The 18,263-nt window shown below is 44.7% G+C and overlaps 2 protein-coding genes across 6 annotated transcripts in view; one reads left to right on the top strand and one right to left on the bottom strand.

Moving 5' to 3' along the window:
* Mgat4d (MGAT4 family member D) overlaps window positions 1-4,604 on the bottom strand; it is a 14,687-nt gene extending 10,083 nt beyond the window's left edge. For both annotated transcript variants that reach the window (XM_090356918.1, XM_090356919.1), the window contains exons 1-2: window positions 4,467-4,604; window positions 1,149-1,307 (exon numbers count right to left, since the gene is read on the bottom strand). In XM_090356918.1, coding sequence (XP_090213044.1) covers window positions 1,149-1,307; window positions 4,467-4,560 — 253 coding nt within the window. In that variant the 5' untranslated portion in view covers window positions 4,561-4,604. The remainder of the gene's footprint in view (window positions 1-1,148; window positions 1,308-4,466) is intronic.
* Elmod2 (ELMO domain containing 2) lies at window positions 4,433-18,263 on the top strand. Of its 4 annotated transcripts, XM_090356921.1 has the most exons (12): window positions 4,433-4,539; window positions 4,903-5,065; window positions 5,619-5,713; window positions 6,736-6,874; window positions 8,454-8,601; window positions 10,575-10,603; window positions 10,985-11,082; window positions 12,153-12,282; window positions 14,364-14,497; window positions 15,007-15,075; window positions 15,759-15,892; window positions 17,043-18,263. In XM_090356921.1, the coding sequence occupies exons 5-12, from the start codon at window positions 8,460-8,462 to the stop codon at window positions 17,186-17,188; spliced, it is 882 nt and encodes a 293-aa protein (XP_090213047.1). In that variant the 5' UTR covers window positions 4,433-4,539; window positions 4,903-5,065; window positions 5,619-5,713; window positions 6,736-6,874; window positions 8,454-8,459; the 3' UTR covers window positions 17,189-18,263. The 4 variants fall into 4 exon arrangements, with proteins under 4 accessions (XP_090213047.1, XP_090213048.1, XP_090213046.1 ...); XM_090356922.1 differs by lacking the exons at window positions 4,433-4,539; window positions 4,903-5,065; window positions 5,619-5,713; window positions 6,736-6,874 and adding an exon at window positions 7,409-7,545; XM_090356920.1 differs by lacking the exons at window positions 4,433-4,539; window positions 4,903-5,065; window positions 5,619-5,713; window positions 6,736-6,874 and adding an exon at window positions 7,410-7,550.

The following is an 18,263-nucleotide window of genomic DNA, read 5'->3' as shown; positions in this document are numbered from 1 at the left end:
ATGCACTACTGGCTCAGACCAGAGAAGGCAAAAGTACATTTTTGCCTATCTGGGGGAATCTTTTTTTTTTTAAATAAAGGAACAAAAATAATCAGGGCCTAAAAAATCATAGCCCTACTGTAAGATGCAGGACTATGAAAGCTTGAAAACAAAGTCTTCATAATCCTGAGCTATAGTCACATATACAACAAGACATTAAAACATATAAAAGGAAAGTTGATAGACTCCATCCAACATTAAAATATGTGCTCTGAAGAATGCCAGAAAGAAAATGAGCCAAAAATATTTTGAAATAGTTTGAAACTATTCATACTAAAAACATACACATGAATGCCACAGAAAAATTAACTTGTCATTGACAAAAACTCCAAACAACCCAGCTGTCCCTCAATGGCTGAAACAATAAACTTGTATGCCTGGTACCGCCACATGATGGGAAGCTACTCAGCGGTAAACAAGGCACCGGTCTCCAAGGAGTGTGCACTGCATTCATGACTGCATTTGTTCGGAACCCTGGTGGGGGAGGGAGCAAGTTTACAAGGAGAGGGGACTAACTGGTCAATGGCTCCTACGAGTTCAAAGTTGGGGGAAAGATTTGATAATAAAGTAGGCATTTTTTTTAATCCTGAAATGTGGAGCCATTGAAAGCTTATATTCAAGATGGGCTGAAGTGAATTAAGTGAAAGCAAAACTGCAGAGCCCAGAGGAAAAGACCGGGGTGTGTAAGGAGTCATTCTGATGAGAGCTGAAGGTGGCCTGCAGCGTAGAGATGAGAATGCTGGATAGGGGTACACTGGGAAAGCTACAAGATGGCTAAGGGGATTAGATTAGCTTAGAGGTGTGGTGGCAGGAGAAGAAGGGTTGGGTGAAGCTTGGTCTCTGGGTGTTTGGCAGACGGCTTGTGGGGAGGGGATGCAGCTCAGAAAAACACAGGGGACCCTGTGAAGGCACAAATGCACAAGTGAAGGGGTGGTGTCTGCTCCTGTTACCTCGTTTCTGCATGTTTCGTAATAGAAGAGGCACTGGTCAGCTTACCTTCACTGAAGGGGAATGCCTTAAAAGGAGAAGTCATTAAATCTCTGTGGTCAGAAACAAAGCATAAAGGAAACGAATGACTGAATGACCACACACACATGAAGCCAGCACACCTGTGGTTCGAGAGGAGCCTTCTCCCTGCGTGACTCCACGCTTCAGCTGGCTCAGGGCTTTCATCAGATCTTTGCGATTATGTTCACTTGAGTTTTTTAAACGCATTAGACTTTCCTTAAACTCCAAAACATGGTTCCTACAATTAATGAGTTGACTGTCTGTAGGGAAGAAAAAAAATATATATATATGCATACTTATTCACGTTTGTATCACATGCTTTTCTGTAATAAAAATATAACATGCTTCAGCATTAGTATTTATAGTACTATATATGAGGATTGCACATATGAAACTATGTGGTGTATGGTATATGTACATATAAATACATACATGGTATACAGATAGATTAGAAAGAACTAAATATTAAAAATAGTAACACATGGGAAGTGTGGTTATCTTTTTCTTTTTGCCTTAGTAAATCGGCACTTGGATGTTTTCTAAAATTTCCACCCCTCCTCAGATATCCTATCTGGATGTGCACTGGATGTGGGCACAAGGCCCTGAGTTGTGAACTGTACTGGATCAGGATGCTCAAGCTTCCGGCGATGGTTTATCTCAAACCTTAGCAAAATGGGTTGAAAAGAAGCTGTCCTCACAAAATCCCGAGTGGGTGCAGGTGACTCTCACCAGTCCGGCTATTCAGAAGGCTGAAGTCTGATTGTGGTTTGAAGCCAACCCAGGCAGGAAAGTTTATGGGCCTCTTCCTTCCAATTCATGAGGTGAAAAAGTCTATGGCAGAAGCCTTGAGTGAAAAAGCCAAATGAATGGAAGGCCCTGAGTTGAAGACCCCACACAAGCACAATCTGCCAATCATTGTTAGTGGCTCATCTTTATCTTCTTTTTCTTTTTTTATTATTACTGATTATTGACTACTTCTGTGGCAAAAAAGAATAAAGTTTAGCTCCTTGCTTCTGAACCCTCAAGGATTTCCCTTACACGAATGTCTGTCTCAGAGTTCTCTACGATGTAAACTGGAGGAAAGCAAGACCTGTACTTGGTAGCTATGGAATCCTCCATGCTTGCACTGGCACCGGGCCGTCTCTGGCTCTTCCACAAGCAGGTGCTGGATAAGTGACGTGTTGGGACTCGCCAAGCGCTAGAGCCCATTTCAGTTCCTAAGCAGAAGCGTGTTTACCCAAAAGGACTGGACAGAGCCGGAGCACCCTGGCCTGTTCACATAGTGGAAACTCAGGCTGCTAACTGTGGGTGCAGTGTGGCCTCTGTAGGAAAGCCCTCTGTGACCAGGTTTCCCGGGCAATGTTCTCTTTGCAGCACCATGCAGGTGTTTGCAGTGATAGGTCATGGGTGACGCAACCCGACTACATTTCCACCGTGCAGGTTGGTCCCTGAAGATCAATTTAGGTAGAGTATGCTGAGAAAGAGCTGCCTCTAGAGGAGGCAATATTTACAGAAACAGACTCACAGAAAGGTTAAAAGGCATCATTTCTAATCTTAGATCTTTTTTAAAAAAAAACTATCTATCTTTAAGTAGTTGTACAAGGTAATCAGTCTAAATGCCTGCTTGGCAGTACACTGCACGTTGATCCTTCCTGGCCCTCGACGTTCCCGGTTTCATTGGATATACATTGCACAATAGGACAGCTTTCTTCCCCACACCCTCTCATTTGTCAGCTCTGCTTCTTACGCACTGTTGTGTGATCAGCTAAATATATAAGTTATATTGCATGCATGATTGAGGATAACTTGATTTCAAACCATCCAGCTAAGGTTTGAGATAAATCATCACTGGACACCTTGCGTCAGCCGAGCATCCTGGTGCAGTACTGGTCTGAACTCAGGGCCTTGTGCCTAACATTCAATGCACTCCAAGAGACGATGATCTGAGAAGGACTGGAGGTGCAGCTGAGAAGAACAGGCAGATGGTGCCAGTCCCTTTGCCCTTCCCTGAGTCATGTCACAGGAAGAAGAGTGGATAAAGCCAGGTGCTGGAGTAACTCACCAAGCATCAGGCTGTAAGGGTTGTGGGAAAGAGCCTGAATTTAAACAAACAGCTCATTATAATGGTTAAAATGAAATTAGCTCCAAACTGCCACAAGTACAGAGGGGTAAAGATGATTGAAAGAAGTGGATTAAAGTCCCACCCATGCAAGGCTCAATGGCAAAACTAACTAGCACTTCAGGGCTAGAGATGTGACTTAACAACAGTAAATGGAGGCCCTGAGTTCAAAATTCCAGTATGGAGAAAGGTGGAGGAGGAAGAGGACACATTCTCCTGATAAACATATTCAAGAGTTCACTTGGGAGTGGGTATATTTGTTGATAGGGATGGTATTTAAAATAGTTATCAACCCGGATATCCAGGTAAATGAGAACAAAAGCTGGCCTTACTCCCCTGACTGGCAATTTGAATTATTAAGATGTATAATATTCAGGTGCTTCAGAAAAGATTGTGTGAATTCCTAAAACTACATCCACACCAGAAGCCCTGTTTCCTTATGTGGGAGGTGAGAACGACAGTGAGGCTCAGTAGCTAGAGCATGTACTCCTAGTTTCTTGGAATTTAGATTTTGGAGGTACAAGACAAAGACAGGAAATGGTAGCATTTCCTTATTTGCTAATGACATGTCTTCTGCATTCAATGTGTGTGCTAGATTTTGGAGTTTGCTTTCCCGTGTTATCACAGTTGCACCAGCTTTCTCTGAGCTCAGGTTGGGGTGATTTTCCACTTCACTTTGGAGCGTTTGACAGGGGCCGGGAGAAGGGGGCCGGGAGGGGGGGGGGCGCCTGCTGGCCGGCTCTGGAAGTCACCTTTCTGGGAAGGCTGGGGAGGAAGGACCGACAGGCGGGAGGAAGGTGGGCTCAGGATGGCCCCAGACCAGGCCGCGCGTCGTCGGTTGGCACGCGCAGGGGCACCGGCCTCCCTAACCGCCGGCGGTGCCCCGGGGTGCCGGAGCCCCCAGAGGGCCCACTCGAGGCTGGCCCGCGGCCGCAGGCCCACCGGCCATTCGGCCCGCAGCCCCGGCTGGGCCCCGGCTGGATCCCCGCTGGATCTGGACCCCGGCTGGACCCCAACTGGATCCCCGGCTGGATCCCGGCTGGCTGGGCCCCGGCTGGCTGGGCCCCGGCTGGATCCCAGGTGGACCCCGGCTGGCTGGGCCCCGGCTGGCTGGGCCCCGGCTGGATCCCGGGTGGACCCCGGCTGGCTGGGCCCCGGCTGGATCCCGGGTGGACCCCGGCTGGCTGGACCCCGGCTGGATCCCGGGTGGACCCCGGCTGGCTGGACCCCGGCTGGATCCCAGGTGGACCCCGGCTGGCTGGACCCCGGCTGGACCCCCGGCCCAACCCCGCCTACTCACTGGTCTGCGTCATCCTGGAGATGCAGAAGCAGGAGAAGCCGAAGAGCATGAAGGCGGCCAGCGCGATGAGCAGGTTCACCTGCTTGGTCCTCATGTCGCCCTTCCCGCGGCGGGGGGAGGCCAGCGTGGCGGTGGGGAGGCGGCGGGGCGCGGGGCTGGAGGGGGCGCGCGCCCGGGCGGGGTGGGGGGGTGGGGGCCGCCCCTTCCCTACCCCCCTTCGCCCCCCCCCCGGGGCTTTCTCAAGATGCAGTGATCCCCTTCTCCTCGGCTTTCAACCTCAGGCCTGGGCACGCGCCCGCTCACTGCCCGGCTCTGGACCACGGCCTACCTCCCGGTCCCTGGCTGGTATTCCATTGCACTGTTAGGAAGACTTGGGTTCCCCTCCTCCGCGGTTGAAGGCACAGAGTAGGCTGATGTTCGTACGCCACTTGGACAGGGTCTCCAGAGAGGAGCTTGGCATCCTCGCTGCAGGCGCGCTGTGCCTCCCCACCCACCCCCGCCCCGGGATTCCTCGGCCACTCAGCCTCCTGACCGCATAGGCCGCCACTCACTGTCTTTGACTCTCCGTTCCCCAGTGTTATTCGGAGTAAAATCAAAAAGTGAGTTTTACGTCCGTTGTGTGTCCAGCGCCGTCTTATGTGGCAAGCGAAGGGGACTCTTTTAGTGAGAGACCAACAGCCTGCTGGCAGAAACTTCAGTCCTGGGAGGAGTCCCAGCGGACGCCACATGGTGGCAGTAGCAGGCCTCCCACGAAGCCTATAATTTGCATGATTCTAGTCGAATTTCTAAGACCTTTGAGTAGGGCTGGAATCCTGGCTCCCCTGATACATGGGTCACTAACCAACACATTATTTCTCGCTGCTTGGCACACAGCCCTTCAGTGGGTGCCTCCTTTTATTGCCAGTGTTATAAGGGAGTGCAACAAATTATTTTGCAGAACATCTAAAATTATTTTCAGATAGTTTTTTGGATTGGGGTAGTTTTAATCTTAGCTGGAGTGATCCACTCTTTGCTTAGCTAGATTTGCCTCTACCACCCTGAAATTTGAGCTTCTCCTTGAATAGGGGGAACTGTCACGATGCCATCATCTTTATAATTAATTTGATCTTTACAGTGATTATATCTAATTCCAGTCTCTCCAATTTGTGGCAGGAAGCTGCAATCAGATGTATGTAATGAAAGGCCACTAGAGCATGCATTATATGTCTTCTCCTGCCCAGAATATGCTGCTGAGGGAGACCAAGGAGGTAATATTATCCAAATCTATCACAAAAATAGTCACAATTAGTTTGTTCGACTTCTTATACAATGCCAAGCACAACAGAAACTTGTTTAAATTGAGGAAAGTCGTCTTCACCTTTTCACCAGTCCCAGGTGCTGCTTTAGTTATTTTTAAGATAAGATCTTGCTTTTTATCTACCCAGCTTGGACATTAATCCTTTTATTTATGCTTCCGGCTGTATCTGAGAAAACAGGTGCACACCTTAACACCTTACTGTCTTCTCTCCACCTTGCTCTCTTTTCCAGTTACACTCGTTTTCTTCCTGTGCCTCCCAATTCAAGGCCTTTGCACCTGCCTGTCCTATGCCCACAACCCTCTTCCTCCAGGTGCCCTCGGGATGCCTTTCTTACTTCAGTCATTAATGCACATGTCACATTATTACTGAGATCTTGCTGATTAATACCAGACACACTCCCTAATACCCATTTTACCTGTTACCCTTAAAGATAACTTAAATAGCTAGCCCCAGCTGGCATGTTAAATATTGGGCTGTTGGTTTAATAATACAGGACTCCCTTTTGGAGAGGCACAACAGGCAATCAAGTACTTATGTAGGTTTTAAGGTTTCTCTCAAGAACAACCATGTGCACAAACTACTTTTCAGTAACAAGTGAACAGTTTAAGAAATGTTTGATAAATGGTTTACTATTACGGGGACAGGGGACAAGTACAAACTTTTGTCAACATGTGCTGGCCGTGGACATGGAGGCTGTCCTAAGCTGTTTTTTTTTTTTTTTTTTTTTTTTTTTTGGTCATCCATAAAGTGTGGCGGTTAATAACTGCTGCACAAAGTAAAGGTCGCATGTAGGTGACAGCGCTTTTGTAGCCTTCGTGGTACAGTAAGAAATGTCCAAAAGTACAGTTGCTTCTGGGCTTGGGAACCATGGGGGAAATGAGGCCTGGGGGACAGCAGGCACGAGTTCAGACACAGAGTGAGGACGAGCTTGGTTAAGAACACACAAGCCACAGCATTTAATTTTTTCTTAGGAGCTCAGTAGTTCTCTCGGGCGGCCCCTGCCTGTGTCCTCTGGGATCTGAGAGGGCACCGCGAGGAAACACTGCGGAAGGAAGAGACAAGCACTGCACACACTCACCTGGGGTCTTGGCGGCTCGCGTTCAACGGCAGGTCAGCCTTCACATCTCCGGTCCCGACGACTGACACGGTGCTTAAATGTGCCCAAGGTGACGCTGCGCCCCCCGCCCACGGGGTCGCCGCGAACGCCCGCGCGCCGGCGCCCCAGCGGCCCAGCGGCCCGCGCCGGCCTCCCGGCCCCTTTGTTTTGGTCCGCTAATGACCCGGACTCCACGCCTCCTGCGCTTCCTTTCCGCCGCAGCCTCACGAACGCGGCGCCCAGGGCTCGGGCCGGGGCCTCCTCCCCTCCGGAGACCTCCACCGCAGCCTCCCCGGTCACCAGCGAGAGCAGCCCGGGGGTCTCAAGCCGCCGCGAAGCGCCGGCCTGCGGAGCGCGTCCCCAGTCCACGCTGGCGCTGGGCGTGGCGCCCCGCCCCCGTCGCCAGGGAAACCGTGGAGGCGTCCGAGGAACACGCGCAATGCGCACGCGTACTGCGCGCGCCCCGCCTCCACCGCCGGCAATAGGCAGAGCGAGGACCAATCAGGAGAGGCTGAAGGGGCGTGGCTCCGGGCCCGGGGAAGGCGGTCCCGGGGTCTCCCGCCCTCACTTCCGGGTCGCGGTGCGCGCCGAGGAGCGGTCGGCGAACGGCGTCCTTTCCGTTGCCGGCTGTTTGCAGTTGGGGAAACTGAGGCAGCTGCCGCTTCCCTCGAGTCCTCCGGCGCCTGTGAGGTGGCTGCTGTTTCTCTCCCCACACCCTCGGCTGCTTGCGCGGGGCGCGGCGGCGGTCGGCGGGGCTTTGTGCCAGCCGTTCCCTCGGGTCGCGCGCGGGGCTCGTGCGGGACCCCGCGCTCCAGGCCCGGGGCGCCGCCGGGCGGGGCCGCCGCCGCGGGGCGGGGCGGGGCGCGGGCGGGGCGGGGCGCGTGAGGCCCCGGGGCCCCCGCGGGGGCCGGGCCGGGCCGGGCCGCGGGGCGGGAGCCGGGGCCTGGCGCTCCCCGGAGCGAAGCCGGCCCGGCGCGCGGCCGGCCCCCGCGGGGGTCCGGGAGCGGGGGGCGGGGTCTCCACTTCTTCGGGGATTTATTATTTATAAAAGCCGTTCGCCGATGGAATGGCAGACCCCAGCTCTCCACGACGCGATCCGCGTGCTCAGCCCGCGCTCCCCGGCGCGCTCGCCCGGCAGCCGCGCTCCCTTTTGTGCGCCGTCCGCCTGGCCTGCTGGGCGGCCCCGGCGGCCCCTGCTCCTCGAGAAGAGCCTGCCCCGCGCGGAAGCAGCGCTCAGGTCCCGCGTGTCTTCCCCGGGCGTCTGTGCCGTGTCACCTCTCAGAGCGAAAACTCGGAGGAGGGCGCTGAGGGCCAGACCTGGAACGACCCCAACGCTGCAGCCTGTTTTTAAGCCCTGAAGTGACTTGGCTAAGTCTCGTTTGTTGGTTTGTCTTTTACGCTCCTTTTTTGTTTAAAGTGAAGAATTGATCGTTTGGGCCACCCATCCTTGCTTCCCAGTTTTCTTAGATGTCTGAGTCACACACCACCCACAAGGAATCCGTGGGTGGTGAACATAATTTGAGATTTGGTGAGTTGAACCAACTTTTTATACATATATATATTTAAGCTTATCTTACATATTTCCTTTTCCAGGAAAGAATGTTAATTTCTTTGTGGGAGTTCTTCTATGGCCACTTTTTTCGATTTTGGATGAAATGGCTTTTACGACAGATGACTGGAAAGTGTGAATTACAGCGCATTCTTGACACCTGTGTAGGTGCACAAAGGACACACAGGATAGGTAATGTTACAATAGAAAATCCCTAAAACGACTGAAAATTTAGTTCTGAATGAGTATCTTTTCTCCCTTCCTATAGGCATTGTGGACTCATATTCTAGTCATGTCACTTAAACTGAATTTCATAAATTTTGTAACCTTTGAATCTTTGCAGCTCCAACTGGATTTCTTGATAGATAAGAAAAGAACAAAAAATTGACTACAAAGTCCATATCTGTGCAAAGGAGAATCTAGCCAGGGTCCTTCAATTTATCAATAATTCTTTAGATAATAGATGAAACTTCTAGAGAATAAAATTTAGACTACAGTATTCCTTTGAAAAGTTTATACGAATAAATGCTGGAAGGCGTGAGTGCCATGGTCAGGATTCAGTTTTGTATTTGGCATTATTCATTCACCCTTTATTTTCATACCCATTTCTTAAAGGATAGTCAGTAAGGGATTAGGGCCCCATGTGAAGATTTAGAGTCTAAGTCTGCATTCAGTCCCATTGCAGTAGCCATGTGTGGCTTTTGCTGTCTTGAAATGTGACTAGCCTGAGATGTGCTGTACCTGTAAGGTACACACTGAGGTTCAGAGCCTTTCCATAAGAAGAGAATGTAAAAATGAGCTTGGCTCCCATGGTTCACACGTGCAATCCTAGCTTCTCAAGAAACTGATAATCTGAGGATTAAGGTTCAAAGCACCATAGACAGAAAAATCTCAGAACCTATCTTGTCCAATTAACCAGCAAAATGTTGGGTTGGAGATATAGCCCAAGTTGTAGAGCCTCAGCCATAAGCAGAAAAGAAAACTGAAAATTTAGGGCCCTGAGTTCAAAACCTGATACACCAAAAAAAGTGTTGTTTATGTGCATTGCATGTTCTTACTAATAGTAAATTATGATATTTGGACCTATTGAGTTAAGTTTATTAAGATTAATTTTTGTGTTTCTTTTTAATGCAGCAGTAGAGTTTATAATATAGATGTAGCTTACATTTTGGCCTTCATTCTAGTTTTGTTCAACAGTGCTACTCTCTTCTAAAATATGCCAATTTTTCAAAACTTATTCTGTAAATTAGAACACAGATGCGTGAGAAATGTGTTGGGCATCTTTTTTTGGGGTGGGGGCAGATAAAGAAAACCTGGAAGCCACTCCCACAACTCATCATACTATGTTAAGTAGAAATTATGAATTGTGTTTATCAGGTGCTTCAGATGAGAAACAGGGGATGGTATTCTGTGAGACTAGTGGAATGACAGGACTGCCTTGGGCTATGCCTTACCTCTGTCATTCTTACAACCAAGGGCTGACTTAAATTACACCCTACTCTTCGACTTGCCCTTTCAACTGCTCAGAACAAAGTACTTTTTGATAAGAAATCTCTTCAGGCCACTTTAATTGGTGTATTGTGATATGGGGAAAGAACATATGTTAAAGCTTTACTTTGTACAATAGCATTCTTCTTGGACTGTTCAAATTGCCTGCAAAAAGGAGCTTATTATTATGGGTGCCAGACAAAATTCTTAATAGGCCAGCAAAAATGTGCTTGTTCTTGAAAGGAGGGGAGCCAAGAGTGGAGAAGCTATCCTATTTGGTTTGAGGATAGTTAGTGAGTTAATCTAGTCTTTGTCCCTTTGTTCTTGTGTATGGCTGGTACCTTAAATTTAAACGCTACTGAAAGCTAACAGCACTCACTGCAGTCTTCAAAGGAATATCTGGGACCTGAGCTATTCTTGGTACTTTGGGGACTGCACCGAAACAGGATTATGGGGAAAGTAGGTAGATGTCACCTGTTCCGCGGGTTATGTTTGAGATGTTGTGAATAATATACACTTCTGTATATTATATAAGATAAAATTTAAAACTGTTTGCCATGTGATTCATGTAGAAATTGTATCTATTAGTAATGTTTTGCTGTTTTTATTATCTGTTCATGGAATGATTTGGAAAATGCACATGAGCGGGAACATTTTTTCTTTTTTTATTATTTCAGAAAATTCCTTGACATACTCTAAGAATAAGGTAAGGCCTTATTAAGGTAGTAATTCTCCATAACTTAAAGTTTTAAATTAAAATTGATTTTAAAATTATTTTTAGTGTCCTGATAGTGACTTAAAGAAAACTAAGTGAAATTTTCCCTCTCTAGAAATAATTCTCTAAATGTGTGTGCATGTGGGTCTCAATGTGTGAATGTATATGTGTTCTTGTGTGTGTTTCATACACAAAGATACTTGAATAATTGGAGGTGTGGCTCAAGTGATAGGCTATCTAAGCAAGAGTGAGAAGCCCTGAGTTCAGGCCCACTACAGAAAATAAAATTGTATAAAATTAAAAAGTAAAATGCACTTATTTTATTTCCAGATCCTAGGATTTTTCTCACTCAGCTTTCTCCTATATAAACAGGTTTTACAGAAAGCAACTCAGGTTGTTGAGAGTGAAGTGGACAGATGTGTTGAAGATATAATGAGGGAGAAGAATATTAACCCTGAGAAGGACACAAGGTGTGTTGCTCCCTTGTTTTTCTTCTTGGTTGAGCATTTGCAGCCTGTAGGGTCTGGGCTCACACACAGGTGTGAACTCCAGGGCTGTCATTCAGGGGTGAGGAGCTGCTGTGGTTCATTCACCCTCTCACTGCAGGAGGTGAACAATCAAGGCCTGGCTGCAGGGAGTGAGGTTGGAGCAGTGAGCGGGGCTGAAGTCACTGTTGCTAATTTGCTTTCTGCCTTGTGTTCAGGGTAGCAGGCCGTTTCTCTCCCAGGGTTAAATGATTTTGGCTTTCAGAATTGAGTTTTCATGTCTTCCTCCAGTGTGGACCTTGCTAAGTCCTCTCTGAGTTCTCGATCCTACCTTAGCCCACTGTGCTGCAAGCGTCCGTAGCCAACCACAGGAGATGACAAAGAGCACTGTAGGTTGGTGCACTGTCCAGCTGTGTGCTGTTCTCATAGACTTAGGTGTTGTCTTCTGTCTTCTCCATTATCAGATAAGGAAGATTAGAGGGAAACTGATAGAGGAAAAGTGAATCATTCAAGCAAGAAATGACAAACTCATGAATAAAGCAGGTGATTAGTGACTTGAGAATTGCATTCAGGGACATTTAGGGATTGGAGAGTGGCTTAGGGACCTTTTGATATGTCTACGTTGATTGGGAGTGCTCTGGCTTGTGGAACTAATGGCTTGTGATGTCGTTAATAGATTTAGAGGCTCACTTTAGAACGTAGTTTCTCAGAAGGGAGAGGATGTTAGGCAAAGAACTATGGACCTATATATATTCACAGAAAGTGAAATGTGTTGGTATCACCTGGCACTAAAGGTCTGAGAATGCTTGGACTGCCAGAGGAGAGGTGAGGAGAGGACAAAGCCATTCCTGCCATATCTTGACGTCTTTGTAGACCATCTTATGTTCTGTGGACTATGTTGCACAGTATTTGCCGTTTAAGAAGGCTCTTGATGCCTGAGTAACTAAAAGCCAGGAAATGTTTTCTGAATAGACAAAAGAACCACAAACTGCAAGACATGACGATGATAAGAAGTTATGATTTTTAAAATAACAATCGTAATTTCACTGTTTCAGCTTCAGAATCTGCATGAGAACATGCTTGCTACAGATAACAGGGTATAAACAGCTCTATTTGGATGTAGAAAATGTGAGGAAAAGGCCGTATGACTCTGATAATGCACAACATGAAAAGCTGCTCCTCAAGGTAAATTTCTGTTCTCTGTGTGTGAGTGGTTGACCTCTGGAGAACCTACCTTTGACCTCACCTTGTGGTCTGAACATTCCAATGGGTTTTTACTTCTTGGATACTTTTGTTGTATTTGGGTTCATGGATATGAACAATTTTAAGCCAGTTTTTATAACTTATTGATAAATATCATTAGAGCATATTCAAATAAATTTCACTTTAAATCTTTTAATCCTAAAGTAAATTATAAATTCATAAAGAAAGTTCTTTCCCACAAAATACATGAGTCTGCAAGCCTCAGATTTTTCTGTTTTTATATAAATTATACTATGAGCTTGCTGTTTCTTGCTGCTCTCAAATCTTTTGGGTTTTATGGAATGCTCCTTGCCAAACAATGCTGTGATAAATGAAACACTCAGAACTTTTTCTTACTTTGTATTCATAAATTATAATCGATAAGGCCAGTGAGATACCAACATTAGACAGATCTACATAAACTTTACCCAGTAGACCCTTCATTCTGGGGATGAAGATCACATACTAGAATGGTTAGGCTTTGGTGAAGTCTGCGTTTCCTACTCATTTCCTTCATCTATTTGAATAGTGTCTTAATGGTTAAATAGATTATTGTACCTGAAGGTAGAAATTGCTTTAACCAAATATTATGGAAAGAAACATTGATACAATGTAAGTAAAAGAAATACATGTCTAAAACCAACAAAACCTTTCCCCCTAAAAAAAAGTATAAAACGTATACTTCACCTCACTATAAAATTTAAATATATCTTGATTTTTATAAAATTAGAATAATGAAAACAAATCTGAAAGAGCTGTGTATAACTTGAGTTATTTGAAGTGTTCTAAATAGAGGATGATACTTAGGATTGGTTATTATTTCTGTCTTCCTTGTTGCTTTCTTTCAGACCATTTGTATATAATACTTGTCCAGTTGGAGGGCGCATAAACTTCTAGAGCAGGGAATTTTTCTAGGGGTTCATGTGAAATTCATCTATATAAGCAGACGGCCAGGTTCTGGCAGTGACTCACCTAGCCGCTTGCTCAGCTGCCTTCCTTAGAGAAGAGCGGTGGGAGCCATGTCTGCAGACTGTCAGCTCCAGACATAATCGCTGTGTGATCGCAGATTCTGGTCCTCTACTTGCCCTCGTGAAAGCCCTCTTCCAAAGTCAGATTTGTGCACATTAAGTTCTGAGTCCTTATAGTTGCACAAGACGGCACTTCCTCTGCCATCCATTTATTAACTGCCACATCACTGAATTCAAGGAGACATGACGTGGGCAAATCATGTGGTTCAGTATTAACAGTAGGAACAAGACAAAACCCAGTCAGTGGTTGGATTTGGCTCTAGAGTGTCAGTCATAGTGACCCTGATTTAAAAGGTCATAGTCTTCACATTTTGTTCTTGGTAACAGGATGCTCTTCCATGAGGGGTCCTTTACCAGCCTGAAATGGGGGTAGATAGGGAGATGTACCAGTACTTCCATTGTGAAAACTTTCACTTTTTAGTAACTTTTCTCAGTGTCTTGTGTTCGTTGACTTAACTCTGAATTTTGAAAATGACTAAGTAATTTAAACCTTATTTTTCATGGATTACGTTGTTGGTGTTTAATATTCCATAGCTGTTTTTAAATCCTTAGTGTTGAGAAGTTGGTTGTATTTACTTAAAGCAAGTCATATTTGTTTAAAATTGAACATTTCTAAAACAGGGATTATATAAATTAGGACGTTTGTCAGTATCATTTCTTTATGGCCCTCTCCCTGAGACCTGTATTCTGTTTTTGTCTAGAGATTAGTCACCCACCATTACAATGAAGTGCTGTGTTCTTAAGCAGACAACTTAGCAATTCTGCTGTACGGGTATTCGTTATGACTAATTAAATCCATAAGCCATTTTAGTTGGAATAAATCTGCTACAGTACTTAGGATTATTGAAAGGTTCTTAAGCTATATTCTTTGTTGAATTTACAAAAGTCATTCAGTTGAAAGTGATGTATGTTAATGGTCTGAGTTATGAGAAGAAAATTATCTTGGCAATTTAAGACCACCACTGTTGTTTGTAATGGGCAAGCATATTCTTACAGCTCTGGAATCTTCTGATGCCCAAGAGTAAGTTGAAGTCAAGAATCTCCAAGCAGTGGGCTGACATTGGTTTCCAGGGTGACGATCCCAAAACTGACTTCAGAGGCATGGGCATCCTGGGCTTGATCAACCTGGTGTAAGTGGAATAGACTCTCTTCTTGTGCCACCTCCTGACCAGAGAAGTTCTCCAAAGCACTGTTACACTGTCGGCAGGGCTAGTGTTGGCTGGCATGCGGACCACAATGTGAGAAGATGGGAAATAGGTGTGTGCATGAGAGAGACAGAAACAGAGGTTTCCTTTTCTTTCTGGCCTCCGTGTAAAGAATTTTGTGTCCTCTTCTCTCTAGACTCTGATTCCATTTGGAGAAATCTGACCAGCTACGCTGAGGAAGTCTCTTTTTTTATTTTCCTCCACCTGTGATAATGAGTAATCTAAACCCCGAGCTTGCAGAACCCTCATGGACTTGATCTCTTCTTTGGTTCCTGTAGCTCAGGCTGGCCTCCATCTCCTGAGTGCACCCCCATACCTAGCACAGAGCGACTACTTAGAGGAGTTTTCCTGCTGAGGAGTTCTCCCTTAGATAAGGAGCTGTGTGTCTGAAGCTGGGGGCGCCCCCGCTCATGGTTTTCTCTGAACACTTGTAGGTATTTCAGCGAGAAGTACACCAATGAGGCTCATCAGATTCTTTCCCGCGCAAACCACCCCAGATTAGGGTAAGCTGCGCATGCACTGAAGAAATTCATCCCTGGCATTTAAGACAGTCTTTCAGGATATTTCTTAAAGTGGATTATTTTAATTGATATGCTTTTAATCGTTGTGTGACATATTTTTAAAGTAAAACATGGTCACAAGTAAATTTCATGTTCATTTATATATACCTTTGTCATAAGAGATAATAAAATAGTTTTTTTTTTCAGGAATACACTTGATAATTGGAATCGAAAAATAGTTTTGAAACAGCAAAATAGGAAATAGCTTTCAGAATTATAAAGTGAAATGAAAATTGAAGTCAAATTATTAGCTTTGTCATTATTTTATGTGTATGCGTTGATGATGTATAATCCTTGAAAAATCACAATAATGTTAGATATTAGCAATAAATATCTTGGCAGTGGAGGAAAAAAATGCCAGTATATCATTGAGATTTGGTGAGTGTAGCTGTTTTTTCATGTGTCATATAAGCAGAGATTCATTTTTTTCTTAGTTTCTATCCAAAAATCAACAGCATTAGGGAAAAATGTTTTGGATCCATCCTTTATTTTTTCAAACTATGTAGAGGTTATTGTAAAGTGCACGTTAAACTCCTTTTACTTTTCCCCGAATTCCTTGTCTAGATTGAACTTTATTTTGTGAGCTATTTGGCTAGCTGGTATAACTGGTAATGTTTCTGACATAGGTATTCTTATGCAATAGTTGGAATCAATCTTACAGAAATGGCTTATAGCTTACTGAAGAGTGAAGCGTTGAAGTTTCATCTCTACAACTTTGTTCCTGGTATGCCAACAATGGAGCACTTCCATCAGTTTTACTGTGAGTATTACCACAAACTAAGACTAGATCTCACTAAGAGAATTGTCAAACTATAGGAAGGGTATAATGGCTTTCTTCTACTATCTCTAACAGCAGAGAAAGCTGATACTTACATGTACTATATTTAAGGTCTTTGCAAGCTAAGAAAATCATAACACATGAGTCTCTAAGAGTATTTTACTTCACTTTCTATATTTTCTCACAAAAAGAAAATGGATAAGGAAAGTACCGTGAGTACAGATTGAGCAGTCATTTGGATTTTCTGTAGACATTCATTTCCTTGTTAGCTACAAAATGAATTTTTCCTTTTTAAACCTAGTTAATAAATGCTCTGGAACCAAAGGTATAGACATTGGAAGTTTTGGTTTTTGGTTTTAGTTTTTTTTGTTGTTGTTGTTGTTTTGTTTTGTTTTTGCCAGTCTTGGGACTAGACTCTGGGCCTGGGCAATGTCCCTGAGCTTCTTTTGCTGAAGGCTAGTGCACTACCCCTTTGAGCCACAGCACCACTTCCAGTCTTCTGGTGGTTAATAGGAAATAAGAGTCTCATGGACTTATTGCCTGAGCTGACTTTGAACTGTGATCATCAGGTGTCAGCCTTCTGAGTAGCTAGGATTACAGGTGTGAGCTACCAGTGCCCAGCCATGCCCCAAATGCATTTTTCATCCAACATAGAAAACAGTATTTAAAAACAACAGGATTACTATATTTACTCCTATCTTTAGGACCCGAGAAGCAAATGGAATTCTTTGCTTTTCTTATTTTTCCTAGTTGTCAAAAAACCTGGTTTAGTATATACCAAAAGATTAATCTGAAGTCTTTCTCAAACTGAATTTGTGAAGCAGCATATGGTCTTGAAATGGGCTAGTTTCTAACCATTGTTTCTTACTGAAATGGAATTCCCTTTATTATTTTCTTTTCTGATACTACGTAGTTGCAGTTTTGTAAAGTCACCACCCCCCCACCCCCCACCTGACACCCCCTTCCCCTTTCACCTGCATTTTAGCCGAGGGAAGTCATTGAAAAACACAACATTATTTTTTTTATCATTGCATCCCAATATAGAATTTAAGGGGTAGGTTACTTTTAAAAATGAGATGGTTTATCATTTTGTTAGTAAGGGTGATATGTTTTTTTTTTTCTTTTATTGCAGGTTATCTTGTCTATGAATTTGACAAGTTTTGGTTTGAAGAAGAACCAGAAAGCATTATGTATTTCAACCTATATAGAGAGAAGTTTCACGAAAAGATTAAAGGACTGTTAATGGATTGCAATGTAGCACTTACTTTAAAAATATAAACCATCTATAGTAGCTTCTATTTCTACCACATTTTTGCACACACAACAGAATTTATATGTTGTAATAGAAATTATCTGATCAATTACACTCTTATATATAATTTCCTACAGAAATTCTTCAGAAATTCTATTTAAGAAAGCTAGTGGACAATCAGTGTATGTTTACCGTTTCTGTTGATACACTGCTCTCCAAAGGTACCCCATGCTTCGAAAGGGCCCTCTGCAGGGCTAGTATCACTACAGTTCGTATTAACCCGTTCACGTCAAAGTATAAATCAGGTATTCATCACTTGGTTGATTCAGTTGTGTACAAATCTGTTTTCATCTTTTTGATATGGGACAGCTATGGAGTTTAGATTTTTTCAGTGCTCTTCAAGGTTTTAGGTTCGGGTCTGGAAGTACATGCTTTTTCATTGGCTTTGCATTTGTTGTTGCTTCTGGGCTGATAGCACCAGGTCCTTCTCTGAGGCATCCTTTGTTCCCATCCCAGTCCCTCGTCACTAGTAGCAACCAGAGCTGGAGAAGGCCAGGGAAGGAGAGGAATAATGACCTTCCTTTGGATTCTCTGATGATTTAACATAGCAGAAATTGAGTGATTGGCAGGATTGGTGATCATCTTATTATTTTTTTTTTCAAATAACATGCTTTAAAGTACAACAGTGTTTCCTTAAGACTTGGAGGCTCAGCTTCTGTGTTTGTATTTTTTCAGTTAAGAACCTTGGTGCTTTGCTGTGAGAACCTGTCTGTGTGTATATGAAAAGCAAATGGACTTGCTAAGAAAATCTCAATGTTACTCAAAAGACAGTTTTTCTTGTTAAAATCAAGCTGTGTGTGAAACTCAAGAAGAAAAAGGAAAGCTTTCATGCGCCTTGGTTAAGCATCATGGGTGCCCCGACTGTTGTTTCTGGACCTTACCTGAAGTCTTGTTGACAGCTCCGGGTGATGACCGTGTGTTTTGTGTAGCGTTCTTCTCAGGGTCCAGGAGGGCAGCACGTGCCGCAAGGATTCCTGGGATGAGATCCTCATGGGAATGCTTTCTTGGTGTGTTGTGGACATTTCTCCCATAATTAGCCTG

The sequence above is a fragment of the Megascapheus bottae genome, chromosome 23 (assembly GCF_031878675.1).
Source record: "Megascapheus bottae isolate mThoBot1 chromosome 23, mThoBot2.hap1, whole genome shotgun sequence".
Classification (NCBI taxonomy): Eukaryota; Metazoa; Chordata; class Mammalia; order Rodentia; family Geomyidae; genus Megascapheus; species Megascapheus bottae.
The sequence above is the reverse complement of the archived record's forward strand: the minus strand, read 5'-3'. Positions and strand labels throughout refer to the sequence as shown.